Source organism: Nicotiana tabacum, chromosome 19 (genome assembly GCF_000715075.1).
Source record: "Nicotiana tabacum cultivar K326 chromosome 19, ASM71507v2, whole genome shotgun sequence".
In the NCBI taxonomy this organism is placed as follows: Eukaryota; Viridiplantae; Streptophyta; class Magnoliopsida; order Solanales; family Solanaceae; genus Nicotiana; species Nicotiana tabacum.
This window is the reverse complement of record NC_134098.1, coordinates 59,738,105-59,754,692: the sequence shown is the minus strand read 5'-3', so window position 1 is coordinate 59,754,692 and position 16,588 is coordinate 59,738,105. Positions and strand designations below refer to the sequence as shown.

Sequence of the window (16,588 nt, the reverse complement as noted above, 5' to 3'; positions counted from 1 at the left end):
AGTTGGTACTTGTAGATTACACCTAAACTCAAAGTTCAATGATCGTGACATATATTTTGTTGCCTATAATTTTATGAAATTCATTGTTACTCCACGTACTTTGTATCTTCTTTGTGTTTTAGATTCTATTATTGCTTTTTATTAACTGAATTGAAGAACGAAATTTGGAGTTTATTTGAGATGGTCAAAACTTGAAATTGGAGAAAAAAGAAAAGATTTCCGAGCTCATCCCGGTCATTGCTATAGCGTAGAAGAAGAAGGTTTAGTTTAAGAATATTTTTGTTCAACTAATTATAAAATGGCTAATTTTCAATTAGTTTCAGAATTTGCTTATAAGTTACACATTTAATCGATCAACCAAAAATACTTAACCCAAGTATAAAAAAAATATACACTGATTTTGTGTATGTATATACACACACACATACACACACACACACACACACACACACACACACACACACACACATATATATATATATATATATATATATATATATATATATAAAACTACATATTTTGTCATCTATTATTTTTGGGATTTAAAATATTGTGTTATTTTTCCTTTTAAATGGCTATTTGTGAAATCGTCCTTGGAAAACTCTATTTGGGCCTTGCAGTGCATAACAGCCCATGGAAAATGAGGACGACGTCGTTGAGATAGGGAAGAGCGGTATTTATTGTGTCGAAGCTTAACCCCTGCAGATATATACGTGCCCTAAAACCCACAATTGGAAAGAAAGCAATTTTCTCTCTGCTTCTGTAAAACCCTAAGCGTCTGTACATCTTCGTCGACGACAATGAAGCTAGTGAGGTACATTTCAATCTTCGAATTTTGTTCTACGGAGTTAATTTTTCCGTCAAATTTAGTTATGGATTTAAATTTACTTATGTCTGTGCAGATTCCTAATGAAGTTGAATAATGAGACGGTCTCCATTGAGCTCAAGAACGGCACCGTTGTTCATGGAACTATTACAGGTATCTCTTTTTTTTATCCCTCTCAGTCTCTCCACTGAGCTTAAATGACATCGTTTTTTCAAGTTTTAGTTATTGTACGGTTTTCATTTCGTTACTAGGGTTTTATTTGATGCTTTCCATACGTTAGTTACTTGACAATGTTAGCAGCTGACATATACGATTGGCTTTTCAGATACAATTGCTAATTGTAGTATTTATTTACGGAGGTGCCCAATAGGTGTCTAGGTAATAATATTTCTTTTTCTTTTATACGATCTGTACATAGTAACGCTTCTTGGAATTTCTAGTGATTTCAGTTGAATTAATATATGCACACCACTGAAAATAATGTTTATTCTACACATGTGAATGAAGTGATGCTTAAGTGGTTTGAGTTGAATTGATGTTCTGTGCTTACCCATGAATGAGTATGAGATGATTCAACATGCAATATTGGAAGGTAAAACGTTGGGTTATAAATACTTCTTATTTTCCATGTGGAATACAGAGTACTGTAATCTTCACCTTATTGCTCTAGATGTGCACAAGTTTCTTGTTCCCCTAGAATATTCTATGAATCTGAATCTTCTGAGGACCAGAATTAAACTGGTGCAAGTTCATCCGATCATTAAAAACAGCACGTTCAAGATAATCAGCAATATCTTTTATACCTTTCTTGATATGTCAGTATCTTCTGTACCTAAGTGCTTGGATGTGGAATGATTTTATTATAAATAATATGTGTTACGCGTCGACCAATAGTAATCTTGACCTTTTCCAAACATTGAGTTCTTTCCTAATCTCAAGCTTAAAGTGTTAGGCTCAGTCACTTAGAAATTGCATTCAATAATACTCCTGTCATGAACTTGGCTCCTGGAAGATGAAGTTTAGATAGGTACATCAAATTGGCATTAAGTAATCTATAGTATGGTAATGTCATGTACTGGGTGCCCCTTCTGGAATCCGATGTTTACCAAGCTTGGTTGGAAGACGACCATGAGCTGAAGTCTGTCAGTCTGTGAGCTTAATAAGCGGATATGAAAGTTTTTCTTACTAGTTGTTCCGTGTATGCAGGTTGTGATATTAAAAGAGTACTCTTCACTGTTGCATTTGGTATTATTTATGCTGTTGTCAGCCGTCAGCGTGTTGTATTTGCTATGCAAATGCATTGTCACTTTTTTGACTAGCAGTTGCGAACTGATCTCATTTTCACGGACCAAACCTTGCGAAGAAAAGAAAAGTGTGGAATTAATTTTGGACTAGGAATCACTATTTTATCGGATGCATTAAGCTCTATTCCTTGACCCCGAAAGCAGCTTGTCAAATTCTTTTTCCCTCTGATTAGTCTAGTCTAGGATTTTTTAAATGAAATTGTGCCTTCTTTTAAATCTTAAATTGACTTTTTATGTTAGGCTAAAGTTGTGCCTTTATGGGATTTATTGCAAGTGGCATTTGGCAACCCCAAGGACCGAGATGTAGTTTCAATGCAACACCCTAAGTAAATCTCACAACGGCAAAACACATGTATTGAGTATTTTCCAAAGCAAGTCTTAGACCTTGGTACCAAGTCATACGAGCCTAGACCTAAGGTGGATATTAGCACTAGTGGACTGGGCTGCTACATATTGTATTAGAGGTGCTCCACGTGCAACCTTAGGCAATGGCAATGATGAGACAAACTTCAGCAAGGACACTAAGCCTTTAGGGAAAGAGTTTGTAACATTTTAAGCAAATCCCACATCGGCACTACACGGGAGAGATGTTAGGTATCTACAAAATCAAGTTTTAGACCCTAGTGACGAATTTTAAAGTTGTACAAAACCTAGGCTCAAAATGCATAATGGACTGTGTTCTTACATTTAGCATAAAGGAAACAAGGATAGGGTGGTTTGGAAGGAATCAGGATGTTTTATCATGAACCCCTACAGTATGAAGCTGACTGTAGGCAACATTCAGAAGCATGAAAGGCAATATAGAGCACCAAGGGGCCAGAGAAAGTTGCTCTAGTCACCTAATGTGCAGCACAGACTGCAATTATTAAAGCTGATGTTTGCAGAATAGGAGGAGACTTATGGTGATTGGTGTATATGTGCAAAGAGAGCGAGGAGGATAAGGATTGTCTGTAATATCTTGTTTTAGGTGTTTCCACTAATGTTGGGGGAAGCAGTTTCAAGATGGAGAGTTGATCGAATTTGGAGGGAAAGAAATAGCTTGGGAACGAAACCACTGTCTTTTTTGGACAATATACAGAGAATTGAGAAAGGAGCAGAAGGTTAGTTTGTAACTCGGAGCAGGATGTGGGAATATAGGGTTCTTTTCCTCTTCCATCTAAACTTTTGATAGGATGATAGGAGAAGGAAGATAGGCAATAATTCCACATTTCTAGTTTTATCCTCAATGAAATTATCTGTTTTATCGTTTGAAGGAGACTAAATAGGAACAAGAGGGTCTTTATAAGTCTGAATGACTAACTAATTGTAATAATACTCTAGTAGCGTAGTGTGATTCATTTAGTCGTTGAAATTTGTTACGTCATCTTGTTCTTTGAGTTCGGTTCTCTTCCACTTATTCTAACTTAGGAAAGTAAGCTCCAGCCAAATGTGGTTCCTTGGCCGTCTCTAGATCCTAGGTGGAAAGTTGCAGTTTCTTGAGTCAGCTTCTCATCTACTATAAGAATTTACCCTGTCACTTTTTATGTAACATCCAGATTGCTTTGGTTGCATAATCTCTATGGGAACAATGTGAATAGGCTACACAGTTCTTTTTCTCAATCAGGATTTACTTTGAATAGAATGCAATTTACAGAGGAGGAAGAGGAGAACCTGAACCATGAGGTAATACCAACACTTGGGGGACAAGGGCTATATCTATAGTAGAGAACTCTCTGCTGCAGGCTACGAACTGTTTGTGTTGCTTTCTTAAGGTGTACTAGAAGACCTTTGTGCTTTCTGCTCTTGCTCAGTATGTGGATCACTTTACCTTTCTTTGTCGTGTACGACTGTTGATGAATATTGCTAGGTCTGATATGCGTATACAAACTGTTTCTAAGCATATCGTGCCTTATTAGCTAAGAGCAGTGGCTACTTGGGCAATTCGATTAGTACATCTTCGGATTTGTTATGGCTGAGAGTGAGGTGCTGAAGGTACTTTTGAATTTTACAGGTGTGGATGTCAGCATGAACACACACTTGAAAGCTGTCAAAATTACGCTAAAAGGAAAGAATCCAGTGACATTGGATCACCTGAGTGTGAGGGGTAACAACATCCGCTATTATATCCTCCCTGACAGCTTGAATCTTGAGACGCTGCTGGTGGAAGAAACACCTAGGGTCAAGCCTAAGAAGCCAACTGCCGGTATAATTATAATCTTATTCTGCATTTAAAAGCCTTTATCATCTTTTCTGGCTCCATGACATTCTTCTTTGTTGTTACATACCTTCGCTGACTTTTTAATTACCAATCTCCTCCCTCAGGAAAACCTTTGGGGCGTGGACGTGGGCGCGGGCGTGGACGTGGGCGTGGTCGAGGCCGCTAAATGCATTCTAGCTCTTCTAATTTTTTGTGATGTTGTCTATGTAAACATGTTTGTACGGATGAAGATATTTACTATTAGGTTTTCAGCGCAAGTATATTGATCTCATGCAAGTAGTAGTCTCTGAGCGCTTAACATGAGACTTAGAGGCGTTATTCTAATGCAACTGTGGTAGTTACTTGTAGCTCTTTCTACTGCATTCAGTCTTGATCCCCCCTGGTCGAGTCACTCAACCATCTTAGCTTCGCGTCCATTTTTTCAACTAGGTTTAAGCTTTGAATCATTTATCATTTTAATCAGGTGCTGCTGTCAAACCTCTGTTAGCGTGTGTATTAAAGGGGAAAGATTGTTAATTGATGTTATGTCAATGTCATAGATAATTCCTTGAAAAGGATGCTGCTAGTCCATAGAAGGGTTATAAGATGTAAGATCAAAGCGCAGCTACTGGGTGAAAGCAGAAATACTCTAAGAATAATTTTATCTATACTGTTGTCATTATCATTGTGATACAATTTGTGAGATTTTGCTCTCAGTGGATGCAGCTACTGGGTGGTACCATGCATTGTTCATAAATATACAATTTTTTTTAGCAAATTTAAAACCTTAGAAATACATAATTATGGAACGAAAAAAGGAAGAATGAAACTTTAACTCACATAGTTCTGTTATTGTGAAACTATACGATCGGTTCAACTAGCGGATTTCTACTACAAATTAGTGTTTTAAGTTAAGCATTAAGCATTAATGTAATCCGGTAATATCTCTTAGAAGGAGAATATCCATAACCCCCCCCCCCCCCCCACAGTAAGGTGGTACAGATTAAAGATTTACATCGGACGAGACAGAATAGGAGTTGGAGGCTCTAATTAATGGAGCCCAATTTTCTTTTCTTAGGCCGTAAGCCACCCTCCTTGTCTTAAAGCCCACGCAACCAAGATTACTCTCTCCTTATAACTATTCTCGAGAATAACGACCTAAAACCCTCGTCTGTAAACCTCAGAAAAAGCAATCAAATCCTTTTCTATATAGTCTATCAACAATGGCGAAGACAAGTTCGTTGAAATCAACAGCAGTGGTAGTCAGTGCCCTAGCTTTTGGCTGGCTAGCCATAGAGTTCGCATTCAAGCCATGGCTCGAGAAAGCTCGCGCCGCTTTGAACAAATCTGACCCTTCTCGTGACCCGGATGATGCGGATGATCAGAGTTCTCAACCCGAAAAGTCTCCCTTCGAGTTTGACCCTTCCAAAGAAAGCCGCTGAATTTTTATTTTCCCTTTTTAAATTAATTTCGGATGTTGATAGATAAATTCTTAGGAATTATATATTCTAATGGTACTTACTAGATTTCAAAGTCGTTCAATCAATTGTCATAGTCAAAAAATTTACGCAAATTTTAATTACAATTGCGTGTCAAAGTAGAATATGGAGCAGAAGGGGCGTTTTAGCAAATTTTTAACTGCTTACTTGTGATTCTTGTTATTATCGTAGTAATTTTGGTCACCTAAACTCACTTGTGGAAATTGTTTTAATTATATTATGTGGCTTAGACACGTAATTACTTTCAAACAATGGTTTATCCATTGATGGGCCAGCTAGCTTTATTATAATTCTTCCCTCGTTTCTCATATTGCTCATACAATATGATTAGACTGTTGTTAACCTATAATCCTAGAAAATAAACTATTTGAGCCTACTTATTTTTGTGTACTGAGACGAAAAATTGATTAACAGGTGAAATAGGTATACGTACTAAGGTATAACGTCACACACACACACACAATACATAAAAACCTTGAGGCTGTAGTTGGAATGATGTAAGTTTTAGGAAAAATAGACTTTTGTGGATAAAACATTGATGTCTTTGATAGAGTAATTTTTGTCCTTGCGGAATTTAGCACCACTATGTTTGTTCTGATTGTGTATATTCGTGTATGAAAACTAAAAAGTACTTATAATACCATAAAAGTCTTTAAAACCAGTCTATGCATCTTTCTGAACACATACTTCCAACAATCACCTTATCTTCTATCTATAATTAAAAGTAGAAGAAAAGGCAATCTCATTAAGTCAAGTGGCATAACTACAAAAAATTAAATAGCATTGTTAAGACAAAATAAACTACCTTTCTAATTAAAAAATATTTTGAATTTTAAATTTTGAATTAATTGGTTACTCTATTTGATTTAATAAATATAAATATCTTATAATTATCTATAATAAAAAACAAAAATATAAAAAAAATTGCCCATTCAAATTATGGAGTACTTTCAAGCTGAAGTTTTAAAACTATTTTAAAATAAAAAACTAAAAATTCAAATTGAATGAATAGTGGTTTCTTCCTAATATATATATATATAAGAGAGAGAGAGAGAGAGAGAGAGAGAGAGAGATAGAAAAGTAAAATAATTATATACGGTTAAGAAAGAAGTGGGAATTAAAGGTCAAAGAATTGGTACATTGAAGTAGCGAATGGGATAGAAAAAAGTTAGAGCTTGATAGAAAATTGAAGGAGCGGCTGAATTAGATCTACTAATCATGCAGATACTTGAAGTATTAGTCCTTAAAATTTAGAATAAAATATATCACTCTTTGAGTTATAGTAAAATACGATCTGAAAAAAGCAATTTACAATATCATAAAATGCACAATAATATACAAAGAGAGGAAAATAGAGATAGTGTGAGGCTAATTATACTGTAAATTAACTTAAGAAATAGAATAAACTATCAAAATAATACTCAAGAATATTATTGATAATTTTAAATAATAAAATAATTCTGAGCATCTATCTATAATTAAAAGTAGAAGAAAAAGCAATCTCATTAAGCCAAGTGGCATAATTATAAAAAGCCAAATAGCATTATTAAGACAAAATAAACTACTTTTCTAACTAAAAAATATTTTGAATTTTAAATTTTGAATTAATTAGTTACTCTATTTGATTTAATAAATATAAATATAAATATCTTATAATTATCTATAATAAAAAACAAAAATATAAAAAAAATTACCCATTCAAATTATGGAGTACAGTTGAAGTTTTAAACTATATTAAAATAAAAATAAAAAAAATAAAAAAATAAAAAATAAAAATTCAAATTGAATGAATAGTAGTTTCTTTATATATATATATATATATATATATATATATATATATATATATATATATATATATATATATAGAGAGAGAGAGAGAGAGAGAGAGAGAGAGAGAGAGAGAGAGAGAGAGAGAGAGAGAGAGAGAGAGAGAGAGAGAAGAGGGAATTAAAGGTCAAAGAATTGGTATATTGAAGTAGCAAAGAAATGGATAGAAAATACGAGGAGATGGTTGTGTGAATGAGATAGAAAAAAGTTAGAGTTCGATAGAAAATTGAAGGAGCGGCTGAATTAAATCTACTAATCATGCAGATTCTTGAAGTATCAGTCCTTAAAATTTAGAATAAAATATATCACTCTTTGAGTTATAGTAAAATACGATCTGAAAAAAGCAATTTACAATATCATAAAATGCACAATAATATACAAAGAGAGGAAAATAGAGATAGTGTGAGGCTAATTATACTGTAAATTAACTTAAGAAATAGAATAAACTATCAAAATAATACTCAAGAATATTATTGATAATTTCAAATAATAAAATAATTCTGACCAATAGAATAAAAGTTTAAGATTTATGACATATATTAAAAGAACTTCTTTGTTTAACCTTTGAACTAATTCAACACCATCCATTTAAAAATATAATACAATAATATTCGTATTATAGATAAACATAACGAAAAAAAATCAAAATATTGTAGAGCAACAATTAATGTATAAAGAGGATAATAGATATATGTGATTCTATCCTCACATTAAAATTACTTGATAAAATGAAGTAAATAAATAATACTCAAAAATATTATTGATAAATTTAAATATCAAAATAACTATGAGAAAGTCATATAGGATAAAGTCAAGTTCAATTTCAAGGGTAATACAAAATTATATACATTGTATTCTATTAAACTGCTAATTTATTAATAATTCATATGACAATTTAAAAATATTAAGTAATTGATAATGCAATTAGATAAGCAAGGAACAAAAAAAAGAAATAAAATATAAATTTGTGGGAAAATATAAAAATATAACACTTATTTATTAGAATTATGATGAAAAAAGTCGTACATATACACATAACTAAAACCATAATAAACAAATAGTTATAAGGGAAAAATACTAAAAAATATATTTTAGCGATAGCGTAAAATGTATGCACATAACTAAAATCGTAATAAACAAATAGTTCATAAATAGAACTCATAATTTCATAATGAAAAATATAAAGATACTATTATGATATTATATATAAGATAAGCATATTAGATATATAACATAATTTAATAATTATTAAAATATTAGTAGGTTTTTTATAAAAATAATAAAATGCTTATCTCTTTATATTTTTGATGAATTCAAAATTATAATTTAATAAAAAAATATTACATTATTTAAATTTTTAGTAAACTACAAATGAGAAATCTAATCAAATATTACAGTAGAAAAGAATGTATGAAAAAAGGGGGATAAAGATAATTTTATGATATTTATATTTTGAATTGATTAAAATAAAATATAAACAAATAACATTCAAAATAATATCAATAAATTTAGTTAATTGAAGAATTTTGAACAGTATAACATAAGTTTTAAAAAATAATTTTATTTCAAGAGTAAAAAAATATATATCTATGTTATATTAAAACAGAAGTAGTATCAAAATATTAAGCCAATTGACAAGTAATTGATAATGCAATTAGATAAGCAAGGAAAAAAAAGAGAAATAAAATAAAAATTTGTGGAAAAATATAAAAATATAACACTTATAATTAGAATTATGATGAGAAAAGTCGTACATATACACATAACTAAAATCATAATAAACAAATAGTTATAAAGGAAGAATACTAAAAAAAATAATATTCAAAACGATAGCGTAAAATGTATATACTAATTAAATTTCTCATCTAGGAAATTTAGTTAATAAATAAAACTCATAATCTCATAATGAAAAATATAAATATACTATCATGATGTTATATATAAGATAAGCATCTTATATATAACACAAATTAATAATTATTAAAATATTGGTAGATTTTTTATAAAAATAATAAAATGCTTATCTCTTTATACTTTTGATAAATTCAAAATTATAATTTAATAAAAAAATATTACATTATTTAAATTTTTAGTAAACGACAAATGAGAAATCTAATCAAATATTACAGTAGAAAAGAATGTATGAAAAGAGGGGGATAAAGATAATTTTATGATATTTATATTTTGAATTGATTAAAATAAAATATAAACAAATAACATTCAAAAAAATATCAATAAATTTAGTTAATTGAAGAATTTTGAACAGTATAACATAAGTTTTAAAAAATAATTTTATTTCAAGAGTAAAAAAATATATATCTATGTTATATTAAAACAGAAGTAGTATCAAAATATTAAGCCAATTGACAAGTAATTGATAATGCAATTAGATAAGCAAGGAACAAAAAATAAAATAAAATAAAAATTTGTGAAAAAATATAAAAATATAACACTTATAATTAGAATTATGATGAGAAAAGTCGTACATATACACATAACTAAAATCATAATAAACAAATAGTTATAAAGGAAGAATACTAATAAATAAATAAATGAGAAAACTAATCAAATATTACAGTATAAAAGAATGTATGAAAAGATGGGGATAAATATAATTTTATGATATTTATATTTTGAATTGATTAAAAAATAAAAGATAAACAAATAACACTCAAAAGAATTATCAATAAATTTAGATAATTGAAGAATTCTGAACATTCTAACATAAGTTAAAAAAATAATTTTATCTCAAGAGTAAGAAAATATATATATCTATGTTATATTAAAAGAGAAGTACTATCAAAATATTAAGGCAATTGACACGTTAATAAAAAGTCACATTAGTAAATATATAGTATTAACTACTTGCTAATTTGACAATACGAATAAATAAGGAACAAACAATTTATTTGTTACTATATGATGTGTATCCTTTGAGTTTGTATAGAGTTTATTATATTTCTGTACAATATATCAAATAATAAAATATAACTAATATTTATTAAAATAATATGATATATTAAATCACAATCTTATAAGATTAATATTCTGTCAAATTATCCGCGCATCGCGCAGGTTCTAACACTAGTAAATTTAAACTTGCATTCTATCAATCACTAATTATACCAACACTAAAATGTCTTGTTGGGAATCTCTACTCATGCAAAATATTTTTTAGTGTTTGTCGTTATCCGTAAAATGGTACAGTTGAATTTGTAACGTGATTTATAAACATGTGAATTATAACGACCCGACTGGTCGCTTTGCTTTCTAGAATTCCGTTTCCCTAAATAAGACTCCTCGTATGTACTTTTACTGTTTTATGACTTGCAGGGATGGTTAGTTCGGGATTTGGAAGGGTTCGGGTTGAAACTGGAACACTTGATTCCTTAAGGTTGGTAAAAAGGGCTAAGTTTGACTTTGATCAACATTTTGAGTAAACGACCTCAGAATCGGATTTTGATAGTTCCAATAGGTTCGTATGATGATTTTGGACTTGGGCGTATGTTTGAATCGGGTTTTGGACGACCCGGGAGCGTTTCGGTGCTTAATAGTGAAAGTCGACTATTTGAAGGTTTTAAAGTTTTTTAAGTTTGGTTTGGAGTAGGTTTTGGTGTTATTGAGGTCCGTTTGGAATTCCGAGCCCGAGAAGACTTGCACGTAAAATTTGGTGTCATTCCGAGTAGTTTAAGTATATTTCGGCGCGCTTAGAGTAAGTTGAAGAACATGAAGTTCCTAAGTTGATTCAATTTGGTTTGAGGTGTGGTTCTTAGTTTTGATATTGTTTTATGCGTTCCGAGGATTCGAGCGAATTCGTTTTATGATTTCAAACTTGTTGGTATGTTTGGGCGGGGCCCCGGGTGCCCCGGGTGTCAATCGGACTTGGCACGGACCAAGTTTGGACTTGGGAGCAGCAGCTGAAGCATCAGACTTCTGGTGTAACCGCACATGCGAGCTCACAGAAACGAGTAAGAAGACGCAGAAGTGACCCAAGAAGAGCAGCCCAGGAACCGCAGATGCGGGTGGGCGTGCGCACTTGCGAACGCGCAGGTGCGATGGACGAAACCGCAGGAGCGGCCTAAACCGCAGGTGCAGCGTGTGAATCGCAGGAGCAAAACCGCAGAAGCGGGACAGAGGACCGCAGAAGAGGAAGTAGGCCACTGGGCAAGGGCCGCATCTGCGAGGACCTTTCCGCAGATGCGGATTTGCAGAAGTGGCCAACCTTCTGTAGGTGCGAAAATCGTAGAAGGCAGAACCTCATTTAAGACGGGACTTAGGCATTTTGAGGTCGTTTATTTCAATCCTTGGGCGATTTTGGAGCTCTTAGAGAGGGGTTTTTTCACCTAACACTTTGAGGTAAGTAATTTCTACATAATGTGAGTTAAATACATAGATTATGGGTAGATTTAACATAAAAAAATTTGGAAAATCATGGGTTTAGATGAAAAACCTAGATTTGTGATAAAAATGGGATTTAACCACGGAAATGGTTATGAAATTTAGTAAAAATTATATATTTGAGTTCGTGAGGTTATGGGTAACAACTTTCTTCAAAAATTTCCGAAATCCGGGTATGTTGGTGCGGGGATGAAGTTTAGGAAATTCTTCAATTGGGATCGAGTAACCACTTTAATAGCTAGAATATGAACCTTTGAGCTCGTATTGATTATTTTATATAACGTTTGACTAGTTTCGAGTCGTTTGGCACCGAGTTGAAGGTTTAAAGCACAATTGTGGATCGGAAAGTAGGCTTTGAGACAAGGTAAGTCTCATGTCTAACCTTGTAAGAGGGAATTCTCCCCATAGGTGATTTAAATTATTATTATTTGCTTCTAATTGTGGAGGCTACGTAGCATGAGGTGACGAGAGTTCGTGCGTAGCTACTATTCATGCTATTATCTGGATAGTCTAGGACCCAAATTATGGGTTATTTGAAATGTTGGCACCCTACTTGTTAATTTTAAGTGTCTAAATTACTTAGAACTTGTTGATTAAAATGTGGAAGGCCATTAATGGAATTTGTGGTACCTTGTGTAGTAGCCTTTAATAACAGTTGAGACAAATGCTTATAAATTATCCTCTCTTCTTGTGGAGCGGGCCGAACGCCTCGGCAGTAGATAAATGCATCTATGGTTCGTGCCGCTTGGCCCTCGGCAGTGTACACATTATTTTGGATCGGGCCGTACGAACTCGACATAAATCGTGCTTAATAATACTTGGGGTCTAATCATACCTGATATTATGTTGTGGTTTTAAAGGTTACGATTTGTAAAGAAAGTGATCTATCCGGGATTTAGTAAGAATCGTGGGAGAACTATTTTCTCCTGCTTGTTGATAAGTTATTATTATTATTTACATTACTCATGTTATTTAGAAATTTCTTTATTCATATTGCTAGCCCATAGTAAGTGTTGAAGTCGACCCCTCGTCATTACTTCTTCGAGGTTAGACTTGATACTTACTGGGTACATGTTGTTTATGTACTCACGCTACACTTCTATACTGACCGTGCAGGATCTGAGGCAGGTGCATCTGGCGGTCCTACCGGCGCGCGTCCCAGATATCCTGAGGCCTAGTGGTGAGCTACTTCCCGAGCCGTTATGCAGCCTCTAGAGTCTGTCTTTTGTATTTATATTCTGTCTACTTCATTTTAGACAATAATGTAGTATGTTTCGTATATTCTACTAGTAGCTCATACACTTGTGACACCAGGTCTTGGAAATTATGCTAGTAGACACATGTTGATTTTGATTATTTACTTCCTCTAATTTACTCTTAAATTGTCCATTACTCACTTTTATGAAATTTTTCACTTCCTATTTGTTCTATAATTAAAAATCAACTATTTCCAAATTGTTAAAAGAAACAATCACGTAGTTAGTTCACTATTGGCTTGCCTAGCGGTAACGCTGGGCGCCATCACAGCCTATAGGAGGAATTTGGCCGTGACAAGATGGTATCAGAGCACTAGGTTCACGTAGGTCTCACAAGTTATGAGCAGTCCTAATAGAGTCTTGCGGATCGGTGCAGAGACATCCGTACTTATCTTCGAGAGGCTATATGGTGTTAGGAAACTACTCTTTCTTCATCTCCTATCGTGCAGTTGATGTGGTACTAAGTATCTTTCTCTTATTCTCTCACAGATGGTGAGAACGCGCGTAACGGATACTCCAGACCATGGAGGAGCTGCTCCCCCTATTGCTAGAGGCCGAGGCAGAGGCCGAGAGAGGGCTACAGCCTGTGGTAAGGAACATGGACGTCCCAGAGTTTCTCCAGCTATGCCACCAGTGGATCTAGTAGAGGATCCTATTATCGAGAAGCAGGGCGAGGTTCCTGCGGCAGGGCCAGCCCTGGTGGATTTCATGTCCGCACTGGGATTTTAGGAGGTCATGGGCCGTATGCTGCGGTTCATGGATACTATGATTCAGGCTGGTTTATTTCCAGCAGACCCTGCCATATCTCAGGCGAGAAGGGGAGCACATACCCCTACCGCTCAGGCTCCAGGGAACGCAACTACCGTATATCATACCCCGAGCGCACTACCCGTGGGTGGAGCTCAGCCAGTTGCAACAGCTATACCTGAGCCCATACCAACTGCGATCGGTGATCCGCATAGGCTATTGGACAGATGGACCAGGATACAACCTCCTGTCTTTGGAGGTGAGATACACGAGGACCCCTAGGACTTTATTGACAGGTGCAGGGACAAACTGCACAACATGAGGATATTGGAGTCCCATGTGGTGGATTTTACTACTTTCCAGTTGTAGGGCAAGGCTTGGAGATGGTGGCAGTCCTATTGGACAAATATATTCCACCCTCTCAAATGGAAGAGTTACGATTTCAGTTCGAGCAGCTCCAGCAGGGTGAGATGTCAGTGACCGACTATGAGGCGAGATTCTCTGAGTTGTCTCGTCATGCACTTATTATACTTTCGACCGGTGCATAGAGAGTGCAGAGGTTTGTTGCAGGATTGCACTCTACCAGCCAGGCCACTATGGCCCGAGAGGTTGAGACGGGGACTTCTTACGAGCTAGTTGTAGAGATAGCTCGGAGGATCGAGGGTGCACGTCAGCGTGCTCAGGAGCAAGCTACGAGGGATAAGCGGTTCCAGTATTCCAGAGAGTTCAGTGAAGCCCTGACTGGGGGCAAGGGTTAGTTCGTGAGTGGTTAGTCTAGCAGGCCTACATATCCAGCACTGCCTCCTCCTTGGGGTGCTCCAGTGTGACCTTATTTCAGTGCCATGCCAGAGAGTTCTTACCTCCCCCAGCTACTCAGGGATCCTCCAGTGGGTATTCATGCCATCAGGGTCAAACTTCAGTTCAGTAGTCCACCGTACCGAGAGGTTGTTTCGAGTACGGGGATCTCAACCATGTGCGGAGATTTTGCCCCAGGATTTGAAGCAAGGCAGTACAGCAGGGTCAACGGCCTATTATTCCAGCACCACCTGCCCCACCAGCCGTCTGACCGCCCAGAGGCAGAGGGAAGGTAGGTCAGGGTCGTCCTAGAGGTGGAGGCCAGTTGGGTGGGGGCCATCCAGGGGGCGCTCCAGCCAGATTCTATGCCTTTCCAGCCCGACCAGATGCAGTGGCCTCAGATGCCGTGATTATAGGTACTATTTCTGTCTGTGGTATGGATGCTTCGGTACTATTTGATCCAGGGTCTACATATTTATATGTTTCATCTCTGTTTTCTCATTACTTGGGTGTTCATCGTGAGTCCTTGGGTACTCCTGTGTATGTGTCCACACCGGTGGGCGATTCTGTTGTTATGGATCAGATCTACCAGTCCTGCATTGTTATGTTCTGTGGTTATGAGATTAGAGTGGATCTTATGTTGCTTGATATGACCAACTTTGAGGTCATCCTGGGCATGGATTGGTTATCTCCATATCACGCCATCCTTGATTGCCATGCTAAGACTGTTACCTTGACGATGCCAGGGTTGCCTAGATTGGAGTGGAAAGGTTCATCTGTCTATACCCCTAGTCGGGTTATTTCCTTCCTGAAGGCTCGACACATGGTCAAGAAGGGATGCTTGGCTTATCTAGCCCATGTTCGGGATACTACCACAGAGACTCCGACGATTGATTCAGTTCCCGTGGTCCGGGAGTTCTCCGATGTGTTTTCTTTTGATCTTCCAGGAACATCACTAGATTGTGATATCGATTTCTGTATTGATTTAGCTCCAGGTACCCAGCCTATATCTATTCCACCGTACCGCATGGCTCCAAGAGAGTTGAAAGAGTTGAAGGAGCAGCTTGAGGAGTTGCTAGCAAAAAGGTTCGTCAGACCTAATGTATCACCTTGGGGCGCACCAGTGTTATTTGTGAAAAAGAAAGATGGGACTATGCGAATGTGCATTGATTACCGCTAGTTGAACAAGGTTACCATTAAGAACAAGTACCCGTTGCCGCGTATCGATGACTTGTTTGACCAGTTGCAGGGTGTGAGGGTGTTCTCTAAGATCGACTTGAGACCGGGGTACCATCAGTTGAAGATTCAGGATTCAGATGTTTCGAAGACTACCTTTTAGACTAGATACGACCATTACGAGTTTTTGGTAATGTCCTTCGGCTTGACTAACGCCCCAACGATATTTATGGATTTGATGAATAGGGTGTTCAGGCCGTATATTGATTCGTTTGTCATTGTCTTCATTGACGACATTTTGATCTACTAGTGTAGCATGAAGGAGCACGAGCAGCATCTGAGAGTGGTACTCCAGACCTTGCAGGAACAAAAGATATATGCTCAGTTCTTCAAGTATGAGTTTTGGCTAGATTCTGTGGCATTCTTGGGGCATGTTGTATCAGGCAAGGATATAAGTGTTGATCCCAAGAAGATCAAGGCAGTTCAGAATTGGCCTCGTCCTACCACCGCGACTGAGATTAGAAGCTTCTTGGGGTTAGCAGGTTATTATCACCGGTTTGTGGAGGGCTTCTCATCTATCACGA

The 16,588-nt window shown here is 35.6% G+C and overlaps 1 protein-coding gene across 1 annotated transcript; it reads left to right on the top strand.

Moving 5' to 3' along the window:
* The first annotated feature begins 702 nt into the window (after positions 1 to 702).
* LOC107820528 (small nuclear ribonucleoprotein SmD1b) lies at positions 703 to 4,674 on the top strand. Its single transcript, XM_016646831.2, has 4 exons — positions 703 to 814; positions 903 to 979; positions 4,121 to 4,312; positions 4,432 to 4,674. The coding sequence occupies exons 1-4, from the start codon at positions 801 to 803 to the stop codon at positions 4,491 to 4,493; spliced, it is 345 nt and encodes a 114-aa protein (XP_016502317.1). The 5' UTR covers positions 703 to 800; the 3' UTR covers positions 4,494 to 4,674.
* The last annotated feature ends 11,914 nt before the right edge of the window (positions 4,675 to 16,588 follow it).